Here is a 21,760-nt window from a genome sequence, read left to right as displayed (position 1 = left end):
TTGTTAGGGTCAGGGTCAGGGGGTAGTGTTAGGGTCTTCATAGGCCTATTGGCCGGGGAATTCGGCACTGATTGTGGAAAGATAACAGACATAGGACATAGGACCCTTTCTGAGAAAAGCGGGGAACATTGGACCCTTTTCTTAAAAACAGGTCCTATGTTCCCTGGTCACAAACAAAGCAGGGAACATAGGACCCTGGAAACATAGGTACACTGTTCTGCCATCAAAGCTGTCAGCCACTGACAATTATAAGCTAAAAAGCAAACAAACAACAGAAACTTATAAAAGATGCTACCTCAAAAGACAACTATGAAACTAAAATAATACCTGGTTACAAACCTTTTTTTTCACATGAGTAGATGAGTAATTTAGAGTAGACAGAGTGATAATGCTAGTAGTGTTCAGGCCAGAAGGGGTCATCATAGTGAACATTTTATAAATGAATCATAAATGTATAATCTATAAAACTGCAGGGCAGTTTTGGGACATCTATCAACCGTCAACAGAGAGCTAAATGGATTTTTTTCAAAAGTGGTTTCAAATATTTTAACAGAAAAAAAATAAAACGTGGAATTGGCACAATAATTATCTGAATGTAAGTAATTAACTTTGGAAGTATAGTTATATCTATTCTTTTTTTACCCTATTCACCTGCAGTGTGTTGCAAAATATATGAATTTTAGAATACATATCTTTAAAAGAGGGTGGCATGGTGAAATGGTGGCTAGCCCTTTCGCCTGAGGGTTCCTGGTTCGAACCCCAGCTGGGGCCCTTCTGTGTGGAGTTTGCATGTTCTCCCCGTGTCTGCGTGGGTTTTCTCTGGGTTCTCCAGTTTCCTCCCACAGTCCAAAGACATGCAGGTGTTAGGTTCATTGATGACTCTAAATCACCCGTAGGTGTGAATGTTTGTTTGTCTCTGTTCGTCTCTATGTGTCCTGTGATAGACTGGCGTCCTGCCCAGGTGGATCACGCCGATGTCAGCTGGGATCGACTCCAGCCCCCCGCGACCCCGATAGGTTGAAGATGAATGGATGGATGGATGTATGTCTTTAAAGGTGGTTTTCTCAAAATGAGTTTTTTCTCCCTCTGAACCAGAAATCTCCCATTTAGTAGCACTTACAAACACTGAACCTTCCAGGTGCATTCATATCTGTATTCTGAAAGTCATTAAAATTATTTTTTAATGGCTGTTGACAGTATTTTCTGATTTATGGAGTGTTAAAAAAAATGTCAACACTTGCAATGAGACATGTTTAAAATGGGTGGACAGGGAGCAGTTAATAATTGCTATAATAATCCAGACCAACCGTCTGAAATACTGCCTTTAAAAAAAAAAAACGTGATGCAGTGTGAAAGGCAGGTGGATGCAAATGCAACAGTGTGCTCCAGGTTAGACAGACAGATTTAACTGAGGACGTTACTCTGGGGAGGATTACACTGGAAGTGAAGACTAAACTCTGAGTTCATGTTTTTCACTGTCTGTCGTGTTGGGGTCAGATCTGACTGATATCCTACTTTAATCAATCCCATATATTGTTTCTTACATTTGATTGTCTCAAGGCCTTATGATATCCTCCACTCTACACGTTTGAACGTATACAACTTCTGATCACCTTCATTGAATTTGAAGTGGTTTGGTCAACTTAGGGTGTTCCTGGTCAAAAATGACCGCCATAGGAAATGAATGGGTGACCTTAGATTGTGTTCATCCATCACATAGTACACAACCACCACCACCACACACACACACGCACACACACACATACTCCACACTCCACCTCACGTGAACTTAACAGCTAGGTGTCTCCTCTTCCCACCTCTTTCCTGTGCTTACAGTTGTGTTCAAAATAATAGCAGTCCCACATCACTGGCAAGATAAATCACTTAGTGGGGTCATTGATTATGTGAAAAAAAAGGTGTTAAACAGGAAAAACAGAGATTTCAGACACAGCTCAGAAGCAGAGCGTTCTTTGATTAAGAAATTAATAAAAAAATAAAGAAGTGCAGAAAATTATAGGCTGTTCAGCAAAAATGATATCAAACACTTTAAAATGGCAGCCAAAACCAGAAAGACCAGGAAGATAAAGAAAAATGGAGAAAAACCAAAATGGCAAAGGCTCAGTCAATGATCCGCTCAAGGAGGATCAAAGAAGATCTAAGATTGCTTGTGAGTACTGTAACAATCAGACCACGTCTATGTGAAGCCAAGCTACCAGCAAGAAGCCCCCCAAAGTCCCATTGTTAAAAAACGTACATGTGCTGAAGTGGTTACCAAAGAACACGTTGACTGGACTTAAAAGGCATGGTTTAACATTTTGTGGGCAGATGAGAGTGAGAGTAAGATTGTTCTTTTTGGGTCTAAGGGCCACAGACAGTTTGTCAGACGTCCTGCAAACACTGAATCAAGCCACAGTACACAGTGGAGACGGTGAAGCATGGTGGTGCAAGCATCATGATATGGGGATTCTCGTACTATGGTGTTGATCCTACTGTGTACTAACATTATATTATATTATATTATATTATATTATATTATATTATGTTATATTATATTATATTATATTATATTATATTAAGTATTATATTTTACATTTTGGATTTTCTACTGGATCATGTCAATAATCTCAAAATGAAGCCAAGAGTGAAGTGCCAAAAACTGAATCCCTCGAACGGACTCCAATCCACATAGACCTCCATGTTAAAATCATAGACTGTATAAAAAATGGACATAGCAAACCAGTCAGGGTCCGTACTCTCAACTTGATCCAATCGTCCTCGCCTACGGAAGTCTCCATCTTGTCAGACTTTGGGCGCACTCACACTGTCCTTCCGCACCGCGACCCGGGCTTTAGGGTACTTGCCCCCCCTCCCTCTCCCCCCGTGCCCCAGCCCCGTTTGTACTCACACTGCCGGGGCCTCGCGCAAATGCTTCTTGCCGTCCATACGTCATCACGCCGTAACACGTCACACGCATTGATCGCGTGTGTGTGGCTTTGTTTACAAATCTTTCCACAGACCTTGGAGTTTTTGTGCGTCTTGTCGACTGTTTTTGAATCTTTTCATCGACCAAATCTACAGTAAACACTCCACCTCCGCATCACACCAACGTGAACCTTTCACCGCCATTGTTGTTGTTGTTAAATGTCCGTGCATGGTACGTCGTTCTATTTTCTATGTCCGAACAGGCGCACATACCGCTACCGTCGTAGGGCTTGTGCTCGTGCTCGTGCTCGTACACGTGCGCACGCTCGTACTGGTACATGTGCAAACGGCTCTACAAAAGCCCACCTCTTTCAAGGTGTCTGTCCGCAGTTATGTGCGGAACGGGTGCACTCACACTGCTTAAACGTACTAGGCTTTAGCTGAAAAAATGGTTTTGGCCCGGTACAGAAGGACAGTGTGAGTGCGCCCTTTGACTCCACCTCATTTCCTCTTACCAAAAAAGGGCATGTATGTGATGTTGGGGGAAGGGAGATACGTCCATCTGGCTGACGTTTACTTCCGAGGACAAGTGAGGGCCAGAGGCTAGCTTTCACTCAAGAGGCCACGCCCCTAATTATTCATAAACTTTAACCTCCAATAAAATAAAAACTAGCCGGGAACAAAAAAATTCACCCCCCTCAGTGTTGTCATGGAGATATGACCTAAACATACAGACTAGAATGGCTTTTTATACCAGGCCTTAAATAGGTTTAATGATGCTGTGAAAACGGCCTGTTTAACATGGGGGTCACTGAGAAACTGCTCTATTATGAAACCTGCCCCTAGTGGACACTCATGAGAACTGCAGTTTTTGGGGCTTCCTGATTGGATCAACCAGGAAGTCGCTGTGGTGGGGGTTGGTTAAAATACTTAAAGCTTTACAGCAGAAATCAACATTTTTACAGCCGGGTACCTAAAAACTGAACTGGTTTGAATTGTGGTTTATCTGTGAGCTTTAGAGGTGCTCGATAGTAACCTTTGGACAGAGCCAGGCTAGCTTTTTCCCTGTTTCTAGCCTTTGTGCTAAGCTAAACCAGCTGCTGATCATCGCTTTATATTTAAGTATATATATTTCCTCAGCTAACATATTTTTCCAAAATGTCAAACCATTTTTATGTTTTCTGTCTGACTCAGAATACAATAAAATGACAAGGAATTCATTGTAATACTACAAGAGAAATGTCTTTATTTTCTGATTAGAAGCTGTTTTGTAAGTATGATATGGAAATAAAATGTGATGGTATTTGAAATAAAGCGTCTGATTCTTCTCCACTTCATTAAACAGTCAGGCAACAATAAGCATTTCAGTTTGCAGGTTAATTGTTACAGGGAAAACCCATCCGCCATAAAACCCTCACTTGCTTCATCGGCTTGCTCTGATGTCATCAGGACGGCAGATCAAAGGTCACATACACGTTTCTGCAGGGGAAATACATGTCATTAATGGAACCTTTGTGGAAAGGCTGAAGTGGGTTTCATGGATCTTTGGTGTGGGAATATTCTAAAGATGTCAACGTTAACGTTATAGGAGATTATGTTTTCCTTATTTTCTGCCATATATATATATATATATATATATATATAAATAATAATAATATATATATATATTTAATTCTATTATGTTGAGTGTTCATATTAAATGTTACCAAATCTTCAGATAATTAAGAAAAATTAATAAAAGAAATTCCTGTGAACAAAATTCTCTACTCTGGGAATCGATGTGATGTCACCCCGTGCCGTATTTCTTCATATGGTTGTCTGCGCTGTGTACATTAGATACACTGCTACATGCAGCTACATGCTAATGTCAGTGAAAGCTGTAGTCTTGGTTACAGATGTTAATTTCTCTTCAATTTCAGATCACATTCCTGCTGGAACATGTTTATGGAGATTGTTTTATCTATGTAGAAGGCTTTATTGGGGAATTGTCATGGTACAAAGTACAGCTATATACTCTGTCTGTACAGTGCAGAGACAGCAAGAGCAGAGATGCGGAGAAACAGAAACACTGACCAATCAAAGAAGACTGGGATTTCTGGAGAGGCTTAAAGAGACAGGTGCTACAACAGATAAATCATATCAGGCAGAGGGTGAAAGCAGGTGCAGCAGCTATGAGCAACTTAAGAAAAAAAAGAATCCTTAAAGCATGTAAACATGTTCTCGTAGAAACCCCAATACAAGTATGAAGCTGAAAATGAGCAGAATAGGTCTCCTTTAAATGACAGTTCACTGACTGTCATTGCCTCAAAACAATTCTCACATGCCCATATGTACATCGACAGAGTCTTTTTCTTGATGTGCTGTAATCATTCCTCCTGTCCATACTGGCTGTGAGAAGATTCCTGTGTTTCCAATGTACCTGATAGGGGGCAAAATCCACCGTTCTTTGCATGTCTTCCACAATTTACATGAAGGCCACATGAAGGATTTTTTCCAAAGTTACAGTCTTTTTTTAGAACAAAACTTGCTCTTTGCGTGTCCCTGGAGACCTTATTTGTACCCTATGATTTACACTGGAAGCACTTTAGGAGGGATCTCATCAGCAGGACCAGTTCTGAGCAGGAGGAATAATCACAGCAACTAAAAACCTTTAGTATTCATTTGGTTACCTGACTATTGTTTAGGGAGACTTGGAAAATGTGTTTTTATGTTTGTGTGTTTGTCTTCTATCCAGTTAAACCACAGTATACTTACAGCACTTGTACAGCCTGTTCAGCCTATCAATGTCATTCCTGCTCATCTGGGTGGCCTGGCCGAAGGATACATTGCTGTTGGGAATGGGCACCATGGTGGGAAGGTTGTTCTTGGAGAAGGCGTACCTGGAGAATCACAGTTACCAAAATGCATAGCAGGTTGAGCTTGGGTTTGATTTAGCTAAAGGAAACAATCCCTGATACTCGTGATGATTTTAGATCTTTGATGTGTAGATTCACATTGGTTATGCTACTTCCCCAGAGTCTCTGGTGAACGACATTTTAAACGGTGCTCTTCTTGAAATTATAAAAAGAAAAAGTGGGTTGGGATTGCCTTCACACACCCTGTTACGTGAAACAATCAAAACAAACACCAGAGAAACTCAGATTACTGCACACACAGAGCATCGTATTCTTATGAACATGAGTATGATATTGCATGAAAAGTTCTGCACAAAAACGTTAGTCCACTGGGAGAAGGCGAGGGGCCAGAAGATGGCCGTTGTGTTTTGTTAGGTTTAGGCACCAAAACTACCGTCGCATTAATGGTTTTAGCCAACAAAAGGTGACGGCCAGGGCTAGGCATAAAATCCACTTGGTCAGGAATAGAAAAAAGGTTGTGATTTGGTTTAGTATGTCCGGGGCATGAACGTAAGCAGGTGAAAATGTTTTTGGGACCTTTGGGACCCATCCACCACCGCAACCTCCCTTCTCAAGCGGAGTTTTGCCGTCTTATACAACGTCTCCTGCTTTCAATACATGGAACACACACAAAATAAATACGTAGAAAATGCACAAGTTGTTGCGCATTACTTTTGTAAATACGAAAAATCTGCCTGAACTGAGGGACTTCAGTCTCTGCTCAGGACACCATCACTCCACTATATCTTTACATAGAAAACATTTGTTTGCTGCTACATGAATGTTCTGAATGTTGAGTACAGTGCCTTTAACGGTGAGATTCCATAAAGTCAGCCAGTAAGCTCGGACTTAGCTGAGCGTCCAGAGCTCTTGGGAGCATATGCTGCTTATGTAATAATGGTCAGAAACTTGCAAAGAAACACTGGAAAATCTTCACAGACACCGATAGAAGATATGCAGTTACAAATGGAAGATACATGAAAAATGTATGAAATAAAGTAAATGACCCAAACATGAAGTTATCCATACCTCTCATATTGCATGACAGAGTTGTAGTCATAAGGAGTTCCCTGGTTCAGAGTGGCAATCTTGTCAAAGTTGTACTTCATGCCTGCAGAGATGAGAGGAAATACACAGTACATGTAAAATCATTAACATTTCCAAGTTAAATAACAAGATCTGAAATTGATGGGGCTGATTTGGCTGCTGCCCTGCTGCACTGTAAGTACTGCCGTCATCATTTACAGTAGTTAGTGTTTTTCTAATTGTGAGCTTTGTAGGTGAAAACTATCATTCCCCTCATGTGTTTGTCTAACCATCGCTGATGTTTTCCCATTGCACTCTGATGTGGTTATCCCTGTCAGAGCGAGTCTGCTCATGGTTGAAGCCGAGGGCGTGGAGCAGCTCATGCTGGACGGTGCTGTGGTACAGGCAGCCCTGACGGCTCAGAGACACAGTCTGAGCGCCACCCTGACGACCCACATAAGAGTAGCAGCTGTCGACACATAAACAGAGAGCAGTCATTTGAGAAATCATATTATCAAATATATCACCAGGTTGTATTGTTAAGGGCAGTGCTGCTCTACAATCCTTGTAAAACAATGTTTGCATGAGTCTATGTTGCGTTCTCTCAGATTCTTATTCTATGCCAGTATTCTGTATTTCCTCCTTATTCTAGTCACCAGTGGCTGTTTAGAATTGTTATGGGGCTATCTGTTTCATTAAATGAATGAAAAGGAAGACTGAGATGCTTTAAAGCTGCCATAGGCAACACACATCGGAGGCTTTAAGACAAAGACGTATCCATTTACCACTGATGCACAACACTCGTTTAATGTGAACTGGCTTAAACCCTACCATTGAGTTGAGACCCTTACCCGTTCCTGGACTCGATGCTCAGCCACTCGTGATCGCCATTCTGGTAGGGTCTGAAACGGATGCAGGAAATGGAAGAGAAGGACTCCAGGCCACGAGTGATGATGGCCACCTCACGGGAAGCTGGCAGGACAAATATGGAAAGTTGAGGATATCTGGGGCGGTGGAGTTTTGCTACTACCATTGCAACCTGATATTTGACAATAATGTATGCACAACAATTTTAATGATATCTTACAAAATATTTATATTTAATGCCGTGAAACGTTGACCTCTATGTGACCATGACCATTAAAGGGGATTTTTTTGTTCTTTTTTAACCTGGAATTGGTCAAGTATGGAGTGTGAGCACTGCAGCCTAACACTGTGAACCAGGCTGTAATCTAATCAAACAGGGCAACTACACTCCATTAATATGCGTCTAATAAAAAACTTGTTGTCATGTTTTTACCACTGACAGGCTCAGGTTATCATCATAAGTGTCTAACTGTATTATGGAAAGATCATTGTGTCTGCAGTTTGACCAGGACTCTATGCCAGTCACAGAGAAGAAGACATCCTGCAGCAACACAGCAACTCTCCATCTATCCATAATAAAGTCAGACACTTCTGAGACAGTCCGAACAAGTCAGTGGCAAAAACAAACACTTTGAGTGGACATATGTTGTCGGTGCCCTGTTTGATCACATTGCAGTTCGGTTCACAGGCCAGGCTGCAGCTCTCACACTTAATACTGCAACAATTTCTTAAAAAATGGTGTGGCCATTAGTCACTTACACAAAAATACATGAGGAAATAGGTTCAAGGTTGAGAAATACCAAATTTCACCTTTAAGTTTAGGCAATAAAAGGTTAGAGTTACGTAAAGGCAAAAAAACAACTTGGTTTAGATAGGTCGTGGTCATGATCGGGGTTTGGCTTCATACTTCAAACGAGTACCAACTAAAGGAACCTGTGACATGAACCATTCCGTATTTATTCGGTCCATCAAAATGAGCTGTGACTATGAATTCAGATGTATCTGTCCACATAAGAATTGGTCTAAATAAAACAATCGATGCTTACAGTAGTGGTTGGCGATGTAGTAGGGGATGTAGACCTTCCCATCGGACCACTTTTTCCACAGGCAGTCTCTGGAGGTGCAGGGGTCGGCGTTTCTGTCAGCCTTGGAGTTGACAGCAATGTCTCCTCCGATCAGGGCGGGCTCATCAAAGTCAGGGGCTGCAAGACCAATACAGGTGTGGGTGTGAGTTTGAAATACACAGTGGGTCAGAAATGAATGACTTTCTGTACAGTTCTCACATAACGGTGGGTGCCAAAGTCTTATACGTAAATGGGGACATTCAGATTGTTGTGTTTGTGACATTTTGGTCTTACTGTATTTGTCCTACATATGGCCACTACAACATGGTTAAGGGCTGTTAGGGTACTAAAACAAAATAGTTAGGGCGAGGAAAAGCTCTACTTACTGCGGTCTCTGTTGGCTCTCTCCAGCAGTTCACCAACAGGAAGCTCCTTGGACGAGGCCTCCTCAATGGTAGCAACCTCTGCACGACACATTGAATATGACACTGTATGTCTGTATGAACCGTACACATCGTCGCATCAACATGAGAGCTCAATGACATCAGAATCACGTTGAATTAGGGAACACAACTTGCTCATTCACTTAATATCTAATGACCTAAAAAGAATATTCAGGTATAGAAAATATATAAAGAAATTCTCCTACTCACATTTTTTATTGAATTATATGAAATATTGAATAAAAAGGAGAAAGGGGGCCATAGTTTTGCCTTACCTTCCTGTACACGCCCACAGTGACATGGAAAAGAAGAGCAAAGTGTTATGAACGCTCATTCACAAAGACAATACACAAATAACCTGAGGGTGGAAAAAAGCTGTTTAATCCCTGAAATGTTAATGTAATTAATTAAAAACGAATGGTCTGTACTGCAGTGCATTTCACTAGAGTAGGGTTCCAAGCCCTTTCTATACGATGTGGCAGTCCTTCATCACATACATGGACTCTGTGACTAATGTAGCAGAAACCAACTGAGCCCTTCCCTTTTGTTATTTATTTATTATTTTCTGATTTTTTTTAGATTATTATTATTTTTAATAATAATATTATTATTTATCTGTTTTTCTTTTTTTCTTACTTGTTTTTCTTACTATGTATCTATGTTTCCTTAGTATCATGTCTATTTCCTTACTGTTTCCTTGTGCCTTGCACATGTGTGTCGAGTAAATGGACTGAATGTGTGTAGTTCAGGGTAAGTGTGTGGTTAGATGGCTACACCTGGGCTTTGGGTAAATAAGAACTGGATCTTTTAATTCTGGAACCATTGTCCTTTGATAAAACTGAGGTCCTGACTGTTTTGGGGGAAAAAAACAATAAAGAAAAATTGGATTAAAAACAACAGTCTTGGTGTCTGTGTGTGTACAGTAATTATATCTCCAGAACTGTTCATCCAATCTACTTCCCATTCAGTAAGTGTAATGTGCTTCGGTGTGGTTTGGCCATCTAACTATTAAGCAAGGAATCTCTTTGCGTGTTTTCATGACTGTCCTTCACGTATCTCAAGAACCGTTCATCCACTCTTGCCCCACTTACTCCAAACAGCGCTGCACAATTACAAAATAATGTCATGTATTATTTAAACTCAATTCATTGTTATAAAATAAAAGAATAAACCGTTTGTATTCCATAATGGTGTCTTCCCCAAAGACACTTTATGTCATAATGTAATTTTCTATCTTCTACTGTATTCATGTTCATATCCTAATGGCACATTTTTATGTGATAATGAAGGAAGTCACTCAGAGATGGGGGGTGCTGAGAAAAAGTCAGTGATATAATGATGTCATACTAAATACTGTGGGGCATTGGATTAACAGTTACGATTTTACACACATTTAGAACATTTCACACTACAACAGACAGTAGACTTATATGCTATAATTGAACTTTTTATGCCATATTGGCACTCACTCCTGCTACCTATAGCTGACTAACTGACAGGTAGCTGTCGGCGAGAGCAACCAAAGGAATAGATTTTGTGTTTTGTGTCTTTCTCTATAGCTTTATACTTCAAATAAATTCCAATATCAGACATAAAGCTATGCAAGGCAATAACTTTGAATTGTGAAATGAAGTTCCCAATATCAATTTGGCATTTCACTTTTTACTTTTGAAGATTTAATTAGGGCCTTGTTGTCTCTAGTAGTTGATTAACAACACATTAACAACATATTTTCATGCTCAAGAATTTGTCCTTGGTGTATCTTCAACCTGAAAGCATTACATTTCAAAGTTTTATAAGCTGTTGTTGTTAATGTCTCGGGTGTCACGTTTTCCATATGAACATTTATGATATTTATATCTGCTCCGCCAAACGCAGGCCTTCACGTCATGTCAGTGAGATGTGGTAGTGCCTGCAATGTTTTACCTCGGCCCAGGAAGAGGACACCAGCAGGAGGGCCACAAGAGACCAAGAGAAAACCAACATGACTGCAACAGAGCTGTGAAAACCAGAGAAAAAAACAAAACAACCTTTTATTAAAAAACAAGCCACAGTATCAAAAATATATAATTCATCTAGGTTAAATTACTCTGCATTCAACATATACACATTTGATCTAAATCAGTGTGTAGTGGTAAAGGAGGGACGGGTTCTTACCTGAAAGCCTGAAGAGAGAATGTGTGCCTCCCTGTAAACCCAGTGAGTTTTTATACTGACCAGGTCCTCCAAGAACTAATAGATAGCAAGATACATGAAAATGCACTCTTTTTATCACTGAAATGGAAACTTGTGTCCTTGCAACCTGTGTGAAATATTGCGTTGGTCCCAGGTGTGTGTGTGTGTGTGTGAGTGTGTGTGTGTGTGTGTGTGTCTGTGTGTGTGTGTGTGTGTGTGTGTGTGTGTGTGTGTGTGTGTGTGTGTGTGTGTGTGTGTGTTTGTGTGTGTGTGTGTGTGTGTGTGTGTGTGTGTGTGTGTGTGTGTGTGTGTGTGTGTGTGTGTGTGTGTGTGTGTGTGTGTGTGTGTGTGTGTGTGTGTGTGTGTGTGTGTGTGTGTGTGTGTGTGCATGAAGTAGTACTGCCTTTCTCTGTATAATTATAAATAGCTCTAAATCTCTTATACAATTAAAGGTCATGGACCAGCCAGCAGAATTCCGCTATTCAGTCTGACGCAACACCCTTTCAAAATAAGATTTCCGGGCCCAAACGCTACGTTGAAACAAAAAAACAACGGACGAACATGTGAACAATTACGATCACCTCTTCATCTTTTTCATCGATAAGAAACAGGTAAAATGACAGTTATGTTGTTTTTTTTTAAACCCAGATCTGTTCAAACAACAGGGAACACGAGGAATAGAAGTAGAAATACGAGGCTTGGACCCGGAAATCATATTTTGAGAGGGTGTTACATCACAAATTAACAGCCAGATAATGACACTCAAAGATTACACATAAGTGATTGTTGAAAAGTTCACTCTGTTCTAATAACTGATGTTGGAGTTTTGCTCCCATTCAAACACAAGAGCATGAATAAGGTCCAACACGACACAACCCAAATGTGTTGGATGGGTTGAGGTCAGCTGAGATCTTCTGCACCAAATGGTTTCCTTATGGAGCTGACATTGTCATTTGGAAATACAGAAAGATCTTACCCAGACTACTGACACAAAGTTTTCTTTTCCTGTAACATTAAGATCCCTGATGTCTGAAACTAAATTGCCTAAGCCCTAAATCAGAACATATAATGTACACTGCGTGGAGCTGTTGAGTTGAGTGTCAGTTTGTTTGTCTGTGTGTCAGTAGGATTACGGAAAAACTACCAGCCCGATTGTCATGAAATGTGGTAAAAATCCAAATCACGGGGCGAAAACACAAATTATTTTTCACTTTTGTTAACATTGCAAGATGGGGCATGGCCTTCACAGAGGTCTACGCTCTCCAGGTGCCCTTCTAGTTTCTGATCGCATTAATAATAATAACGCACCTCAAGGTTTAGCTGTTCTGGAGCTTTATATACGGTCTTGATCAAAAGATGGGGTTTATTTTCAGTTGGAATTATATTGCAGATGTCCACTGTCATGTGTTAACATGTATGTAGGACCAACAGGCTCAAGAACTCCTTTGTCCCTCAGGCCATCACCCTCTCCAATTCCTCACTCAGGGGGAGAAGGAAATAAAGAGAACAGAAGGGAGTGGGAGCTACTCACTGTGCAATTAATAATCTATTCTTACACACCTGGACACTTATCTTCTTTTCTTTGTGCAATAACTTTATCCACTACTTAAGTGCAATGATTTAATCTTATATAGTGTATACTTTCTGCATCTATTTAGTTAAGAGTTTATTGGTTATCCTATACAGTATTTTTTATACCTCCCATGTGTTTTTTGTAAACTGCTGGAAATTCAATTTCCTTGCAGGAGTTCAACCCAAGGGGATCACTAAAGAGAAGTCTAAGTCTAAGTACATAGAAAGCTACAGAACAGATACTAAATATTCCTTTCTGATGGGATTGATTTTTAAGTCTACTCTAGTCCAACCACCCTTTATATGTGGCAATATTTTTTCATAGAATGTAACCACCCTATTGGCAAAATTCCCAGACTCACGGAAAAAAATCCCAAGTACTCATACAACCCTCAGCGATGTTTACATGATACAATGAGTGGGACTAGTTTTTCTACATATAAGAACTGTTGAATGAAAAACTTGAAAGTTATATTGATCCATAATAGACGGCACACAATAAAAATGATAGAATCATAAATACATTTTATAGAGTTTCCCGTCAGCTATCTAACTTTTCCATGATTATTTCCTCCTCAACACTTGGAGGTCATGTTGGAGAACTGAGAGAGTCTGACTCTGAAACATCTGTCACTCAGACTGGGAGGAAGAAAGCACACACACACACCCCTCTGCTCTTATCAGTGTGAGACATTCAACACACTGTTGTCAGTACAACCCCACCCACCGCAGGGGTGTTACAAATGTGTAGTCTAGTGGGGACTCATCACTCTATCCAGCTGATATGTACTGTGCTTGCTGTACTTAATGACTGCATAAAAATGATCCACTTTCAAAATGCAGGCTGATTTTCAGTTATTATAGTGTTAAACATACTTTGTATCAGTGATATGTTTCATTGAAGGGGATGGGCAAAGACTCTGAACACTTTTTGATGTCTGACAGAGTCTAGATTTGTTGAAGCCGCTGTTCATGCATAAAATAATGAGGGGGAGTGCTGATGTGCCCTTGTGCTCTGTAATGTACCTGTTAATATTCTGTTAGTTATTTAAATCATTCAGCCTTTTGGGATATAGCGTACACTTATTTTCTGTGCTTTAAACCTGCATTCTCTCTTGTGTTCAGCAGGGGTGACTTCACACACACACACAGGCCCGAAATACACACATGCACAAACATGACCTATGTACATGCAATAAAGGAGAGATGTCAGAGCGAGGGGGCTGCCAAGTTGGGGGTTCACATCTATTGCTAACATCATTAGCAGCGATGCAACTAACAACTGTTTAGTTCTACTCTACTGCACACAGTTTTATTCTTATGACGCTTCATTGTCACTCGAGCTCCTTAGAGACCAGTAGTTCCTTGTCATTAAAGAAAACCCCCAGGAACTTATTATAAAGTGTTCATCAGGTGTCAGCATGTTACTGTCAGTGCTGACCAGGGATGTCACTAACACGTTAGTTTACTAGGTAACGTAGTACACTGATCTTTTTTTCAGTAACCAGTAGACTTATCTAAGTCACTGTGTGTTACCGTGGTGACAGATCCACCTCTTCATTTGGTATATTTTTGAGTTGAGTTGTATTTGCTCTGACAAGACGTCTTCCTCCAGTCGCGTTAGCATGGTTCAAATGCTTAAAGCTAAACAATCTTTAGAATAATATTCCAACAGCAGCAGGATGTTAAGCCTTCTGTTCAAAATGGGTCGGCTACATGTTATATCCAGTTTAGTTTGACTCTGGTGAACACAGGGACACTTGAAAGCAGACGATAGTGGCCTTAAAACCATATCTTTTCTAAAACCATATACCCCAGGTTGTCATTCAACATGAACTGTGTCATTTTCCATTTCAAAGTCTTCCCCAAATCTTGTGAAAATCATCTGGTGTAAGGAGGAGGCCTTAGTTTGGGTGGAGTGTCTGATACCTGTTTATCACTGCTGATTTTATAGATGTTCTTGATCTCAGCTGCTTTGATCAGAGGAAAAAACTCGTTGTTAATCAATTCCTTTGTAATTTAGGAGAAATAGGGTGAGAGAAACTGCTAAATGAATGGTAAGGGCAGAGTCCCGTTTCAAAGACAAAAACTCTTTTGTTTATGGACACATTCATGTAGTGTTTTAAACAAGTACATGTTTTTACGCCTATGAACCGAAAGGATTTTGTGTCATAAATCTGGTCAGTTTACCAAATGCTACCATCTAATACTACTGTGGTTTTAGAGCTCGAGTCGGGAGTTGGTTAGCCTAGCTTAGCACGAAGACTGGAACCAGGGGAAGGAGCTCTGCCCAGTTCAAAAGTACACAACATCCCTGAAGCTCACTGATTAATGTTTATCTCATTTGTTGGTTTGTACCTCACTGACTCCAAGAAGCTGCACAGTCACTGTAAGAAATAGTTCCACCACGTAACTCTTACCAGTCAAAGCCTGGTCCTGGTCCTGGTCCAGTCCCAGCCTGGTCAGATGCGTACATGAACTGATGAAGCCTCTTGGATGAGAGGTGAAACGTCTTCCTGACAAATAACCAAGTCCAGTTGCTTTTGACTGAAATTGCTTTGGGGATAACGACAACCTGGACAAATGAGAATATTCACAGACCAACTCTTACCCTTATAACCCCAAATTGTTTTGTGTAGTTGGATTTGTCTGTAAAAGTAGGGAAAAAATTTATTATTTGTGTTTGTATGTGTAAATTTGATGTCACATAGTTTGGGTGTTTCGAGCACTGAGCTTCACATAGTTTTCTGCTTTGAAAGTGCACTTTTCTAGGGCCCACAAACTTTCATTATGTGAACAGCATTTGCAAGCTCCAAAAATCAAACTCTTATCAGAATCCGGTTGGGTGCAATCATGTGAAAGTTTGTGTGTTTGCGTTCCCATGACAACATTTCTAAGATGGCTGTGTGCCTGGTCAACATGCAACAGAACTAAAATGCTTTTTTTTTTTGTTAATGCTTACCTAACATGCCCTTTATTACATTTGCGCAACAAATTCATATAAAACATATTAAGTAAATATCATTGTGACCAGTAGCAAACTGTGGGGTCTGGCCTTCAACATCACGAAATCATAATGTTTTTGGATATTTTTTAAATATGTGAACTGCTCTGACACGCTGCAAAACAAGCTCCGACACACAGCTCCAATGCATGCACACACACACACACACACACACACACACACACACACACACACACACTGTGAATCCATTATTAGCCCCAGCTGACGGTTTATCAGAGGACAAAAGCAGCAACTGCAACAACACAACCTGTAAGTCTTAACAGACAGCATTATCACTGTCGATCTTAAAATGCCTTTCAACACTTTTCCCCTTTTCTGTTCATTCTAGTGCTGGAGTTGGTCTTTATCTTCAAAAGCAGCCATGAAAAAGTAGTGGTAGTGTTGTTGTCTTCCTCCGTAGCAACTGTAGTGATATTGTTTTAACCAAGCCCCCACCACAGCGACTTCCTGGTTGATCCGAAAACTGGATGTCTCTGAATGTCCAGTTGGAGTGTTGTTAAACAGGCCGTTTTAACAGCATCTTTAAACATTTTAGTCTGTATGTTTAGATCATATCTCCATGACAACAAGGGGGGGGTCACAGCATCACATCAATGCCCTTTTTTGGTCAGAGGATGGCTGAGGCTGAAAGTCAAAGTCTGACAAGATGGTGACTCCCGTAAGTGATTACGATTGGATCAAGTTGAGAGGACGGACCCAGACAGGTATGCTATGTCCATTTTTTTCTACAGTCTATTGTTCTAACTCTTCATGCTCACTGCTTTTGGTTCCGCCCACTAAAAGCAGACTTTGATCTGATTTAACTGTCACTTACTTCATTAATAAACAGCTCTGGACCTCATGATCCGAACCACTGAGTGAACAGAGAGCTGGAAGCCTTTTCTGCCTAGAGACAACAACAACTAAATTTGAGTGAATAAATATTTTTTCAGGGTTTAAGGACACTTAAGGAGGATTAATATCATTTAATTCAAAGCATAGTGAACCAAATGTCAGAAAAACGTGTCATATTAATTGATAATTACTGAATTACAGTAGCAGTCAATGTGACATACCATATATGTAGCATTTCAGATCTCTGAGAAAAAATAATCAGAGATCTGTTCTATGTGGTCTATTATGCCCCCAAAAATTTACATTTTAGGGGAAATAGTTATGGGTTTGAACAAATTTTCCTACATGTACTTTTTGTTAGTGAGTCATACAACCAATCCAGGCCCGACCTCATCCTCAAAGTGACTTTGAGTTTTGTTTCCTGGAGTTGCTACAGTTGTAGAAACAGCTACTGCAGAAGTCCATCGAACCTTCCTCTAAGTTCCTATAAATATTTAGTCAGTAACTTTGGGAAACTGTTTTTTACACCACTGCTTGATATAAATATACTGATTGACTGAATATGCACCTTTGAGAAAACAAAAGAATGAAAAGAGAGCACTGTGTTTGAGTCAAAGGAACTTTATAGCATGACCATTAACTGTTGTGCTGATGAGTTCACGTCTGCAGCTTCTGTTGTCCGGTGAGCTCGAGGAGACGGTCTTCCCTCTGATCTGTCCATCAGCACATCTGAACAGGCTTCCTCTGTAACAGTGAACATTACAGAGGTGGATTAGGTCCAAACTGAGTGCTGAATACAGACAGTGTGTACATATATATTCATAATGGTCTCATGCTGCCACTCACAGCAGCCGTAGAGAGTGTTGAGCCTGGCGATGTCATTGCGACTCATCTCCTTAGCGCTGCCGAAGGACACGTTGGCGTTAGGGATGGGGACCATGGTGGGCTGGTTGTTCTTGGAGAAGGCGTACCTGCAAGAGGACACAGAGCAGTCAGAGGGAACCACAGCACATCCTGCACACACATGTTCAAAGACACACAGTCCGCAGGGCTGAAGTGAAGCCAGGTGTTCTCACTTATGGTACTGCATGACAGAGTTGTAATCGTAGGGAGTGCCCTGGTTGAGGGTGGCAATCTTCCTGAAGTTGTGCTCCATTCCTGAAAAGACATGAAACAAGAATAAAGTGACATTTGTCTGGTTTGAAATCACTTTGACTGTGAACAGAAAGGAGTCCAGTAGCTGGACAAAGATCCCAATAAGCAGCAGAGCTCCTTGTTTTGGTCCTGATGGTTTTATATCCAGAAAACTGCATTCACACGATGAGCTCCTGTTTCATGGAGGATCGGCCATTTGCTCCAGTGTGGTGTTCCCCTGGCAGTGTGACGTTCAGGCTCTTTTTGTCCACTAGGAGACCCCAGGGGCCCACTGAATACTTACATTCAGTGATGGGCAAATGAGGCTCCATTAAACTACAGCAAATTAACAGGAATATTTTCAAAGACCACTAGATGATGCTCCTTGTTCATTAAAGGGTTGAAAGTCCACTGAATTACCATTCATTGAGCCTTTTTCTTGAAACCAAGAGCTCCATCGAGTGGACTCAACAAATACAACTAATGGTTCATGAAACCTCTTTTGCTCCTCAGCATTTTTTAGTGTTTTTGTTCAGAAAGTTTATCATGAAATATTAAACATTAGAAAACAATACTCAGTGTCTCTTATGTGAACCGGTCTGCAGTTGACTCGGTCTCCTCTCTAATGTGCCATTGTGAGTTATAAAGAGCTCCATTACCAGACTGAACGTTTTGCAGCATGACTCTGATGTGGTTGTCCCTGTCAGAGCGGGTCTGTTCATGGTTGAAGCCCAGAGCGTGGAGCAGCTCATGCTGGACGGTGCCGTGGTAAAGACATCCACGGCGGGCCAGAGACACCACCTGCTTACCACCACGACGGCCAACGTAGGACCAGCAGCTGGAAAGGATCAGAGGTGAGTTGAAGAACAGTGAATTGTGAGAATAGCTGTCCACTCAAACTTCTCCCCAACTTCACTTTCTTACCCGCTCTGGGACTCGATGCTCAGCCAGTCGCGGTCGCTGCTTCTGCTGGGCCTGAAGCGGATGCAGGAGAAGGAGGAGAAGGATTCCAGTCCACGGGTGATGATGGCCTTCTCACGGGAGGCTGGCAGGACGGCAGCACACAACATTTAGTTTTTAACCATCACACAGCACAAGATAAACACGGCGCCATGGTGGCCCCGATGTTTGACAGCTTTTCTATTCTGGAAATTGAGTTTGATAAAGACAATCATTCCTTTGGATTGGAGCCCTAAAAGTGTTTAGTGAGTTTAGTTTAAATAAGAGGAGCTTCTGATGGCTCGTACATCATGTTTTGTTGCTGGCAAGGAAAAAAATAATCTAACTTTAAAGCAAGGAACCTCTGTCTGTCTTTCTGTGAGTCCTTTGAAAAATAAATAAATACTATAGTCTATAGGCAAGACGTGACGAGTCAGATTCGACTATGAACATTTCGGGGACACCCCTACAACAACTTTTTCCTGGATTCTGTGGATCCATATGAATCTTTCCATATCATCCACACCCATTTGCATTTTCCATTGTGTCCAAATCAGTTTTTTTTTGCTACTTCTACAGATTCTCAGCAATCGTCACCAAATGTGGTACAAAGCATCTCTGGGTCGAGCTGGAAAAAGTAACTCTGAACAGTTGCTTCTCTGGTACAGTCAATCTCCCTCTCAACAGGCTGCATTAACAGTGTATATGGACAGTGAATACAGTCTGTGTGAAACTTACAGAAGTGATTGTTGATGTAATAAGGAATGTAGACCTTCCCGTCAGTGAACTTGCCCCACTTGCAGCCTCGGCTGGTGCAGGGGTCGGCGTTTTTCTCGGCCTCGGTGTCGACGGCGATGTCACCTCCGGTCAGGATGGGATCATCAGCAGAACGAACTGAAACACGTCACACAGCAAGTGAAAACGCTGCTGAAGAGCTTCTGGTAGAAGAAGAAAATGGAGAGTGCAGCAGCTCACACTCACTCAGATTACTGTTGGCTCTCTCCAGAAGTTCAGAGACAGAAAGCTCTGAGTCCTCCTCTGCAAAGTCCTCTGCAGTGACGTCAACAACAACAACAAGGAGACATTTGACTTTGTAGAAAACACACCAGGAGCAACACAATCAGTCTGATCATTAGAATAGATTACACACCTGCCTGCAGGTTCAGCGTGGGATGAGAGGAGAACAAACAAACACATTAGAAAGAGATAGAACCACCAAAGTTAACAGAATATTTTTCAACCAAATACTGTCTTAAAGTGGCATGCTCACATTAAAACTGTTAGAAGAACAAAGAGACTGGGAGACATCATCACACTTAACGTACAGAAAACACAGACAAAGTGCTCTGTATCATCCAAACTGTCATCATCCGCGGGCAGTATTCAGATAGTACTAAAAATTGTGTAAACTTGTCATCTGACGTGGGAATAAATGCTCAAATGAATCTCCTAACAAAATACTTGAGAATGTGAAGAAACTCCATATGAGAGATAAAAGTCCTTTCATGTTCGTGACCATGGCAGTTGAGGTTAAACACATTTTATAACATCTGGAAGTGTTGTGCTGCAACATGACGTAGGACCAGATATCACACCGTGCTCTCGTTGTCTCTTCCACTAAGATCCTACCTCATTGTCGGCCCAACAGCAGGCGGACAGCAGCAGCAGAGCCAGAGCGGAGAACCTGAAAACAGACATGCGAGCCATCCCAGCAGACCTGCAGGACACACACAGGAATCAGCTCTCAGAGGAAAGATACAACGTTTGAGTCTTAAAACACACAGCTGCTCTCAAAGAGCACACGCTGCATTCTGCAGACGTCAGACTCACTTTGGATCCTCTGTGTGGACTTGTGCAGTTGAGCGTTCACTCAGGGTTTTTATACACGATCAACTGTGTCTGTGAGCCCAAATAGGGATTATCTGGGGACTGAGAAGGCCAATGAATCAGCCGAACTCACAGGCTTATCAGTCACATGCACAGATAAACACATCTCAATAACATTATGGGTGGGAAAAAGGACACTTGTTGCATTAACCATCATACTGTACAAAACATACGGAAATATAAAAAAGGAGCTTCTATGTTGGTTCTTACCATTTGCTCCATTTTCATGGATTAACACAGGTCAACTAACAAGTGTGATAAGTGTTTAGTTACATTTATCATTCAGTCTGCCTCTGCTGTTAATGTGAATAATTAATGAAATCACATTTACCCTGCTGCCCCCGCGACCCGACCCCGGATAAGCGGATGAAGATGAGATGAGACATTTACCCTGGTTTTTGTTTGTTACTTATTTTCATTGATTAAATATCTGTTTAAATCTTACTCGTTGTCCGTGTCTGCATTTTGGTCCTGCTTTTTGGAGTCATGTGACACTGCACATCTTATCTGACGTCCAATGTTTAGTAGGATATGAGGGGCATGGCAGGCACCACCTGGTTCAAATATCAGGACTTCCGTTTTACTTTCATTAAAGATTAACATTCACATTTAAATATGTATCTGCTTTGATTACACAGTAGAAGCTGGAGTATGACTCACACATGCAGGGGTGTACAAAATAAAAGGAAAGAAAATTTGCAGAAGGTTGCCCAAGCGACTGAACCAATAAGCGTTGGTTTTGAGGCGAAGTGTGATGAAACGAGGAGCGACTGTGACACATGGCGGCTTCCGCGTATGAGATGAGCGCAGCTATTGAACAAGCTGCTCGCTAATGCTTTTTTCTCTTGTATCCTTCTGGCTCCTGAAATTGTGCCTTTTATTCGTAAATTCACATTACACAAACAGCAAATATCCTTTACTGACATGTTGTTTACTTTGCCTCAACGCTTTGTAAGTAGGTCATACGCGTCGTTGATC

At 41.1% G+C, this 21,760-nt stretch overlaps 2 protein-coding genes across 2 annotated transcripts; both read right to left on the bottom strand.

The window, feature by feature from the left end:
* Positions 1-5,656: 5,656 nt before the first annotated feature.
* Positions 5,657-11,202, bottom strand: LOC310948172 (hatching enzyme 1.2-like; the record flags this gene model as incomplete). The annotated part of the gene is made up of 7 exons (XM_083915213.1): positions 5,657-5,801; positions 6,846-6,927; positions 7,133-7,311; positions 7,694-7,814; positions 8,756-8,911; positions 9,160-9,235; positions 11,143-11,202. 7 exons carry the CDS (start codon positions 11,200-11,202, stop codon positions 5,657-5,659), a joined length of 819 nt encoding a protein of 272 aa, XP_083771339.1.
* A 6,277-nt stretch (positions 11,203-17,479) lies between these two features.
* LOC310948164 (hatching enzyme 1.2-like) lies at positions 17,480-20,602 on the bottom strand (the record flags this gene model as incomplete). Its single annotated transcript, XM_083915197.1, has 8 exons — positions 17,480-17,535; positions 17,669-17,793; positions 17,899-17,980; positions 18,616-18,794; positions 18,881-19,001; positions 19,634-19,789; positions 19,877-19,955; positions 20,525-20,602. The coding sequence occupies 8 exons, from the start codon at positions 20,600-20,602 to the stop codon at positions 17,480-17,482; spliced, it is 876 nt and encodes a 291-aa protein (XP_083771323.1).
* Positions 20,603-21,760: the final 1,158 nt, after the last annotated feature.

Source organism: Echiichthys vipera (assembly GCF_963691815.1).
Source record: "Echiichthys vipera genome assembly, chromosome: 1".
In the NCBI taxonomy this organism is placed as follows: domain Eukaryota; kingdom Metazoa; phylum Chordata; class Actinopteri; order Perciformes; family Trachinidae; genus Echiichthys; species Echiichthys vipera.
Note: the sequence above shows the minus strand (reverse complement) of the source record. Positions and strands in the feature narration are given on the sequence as shown.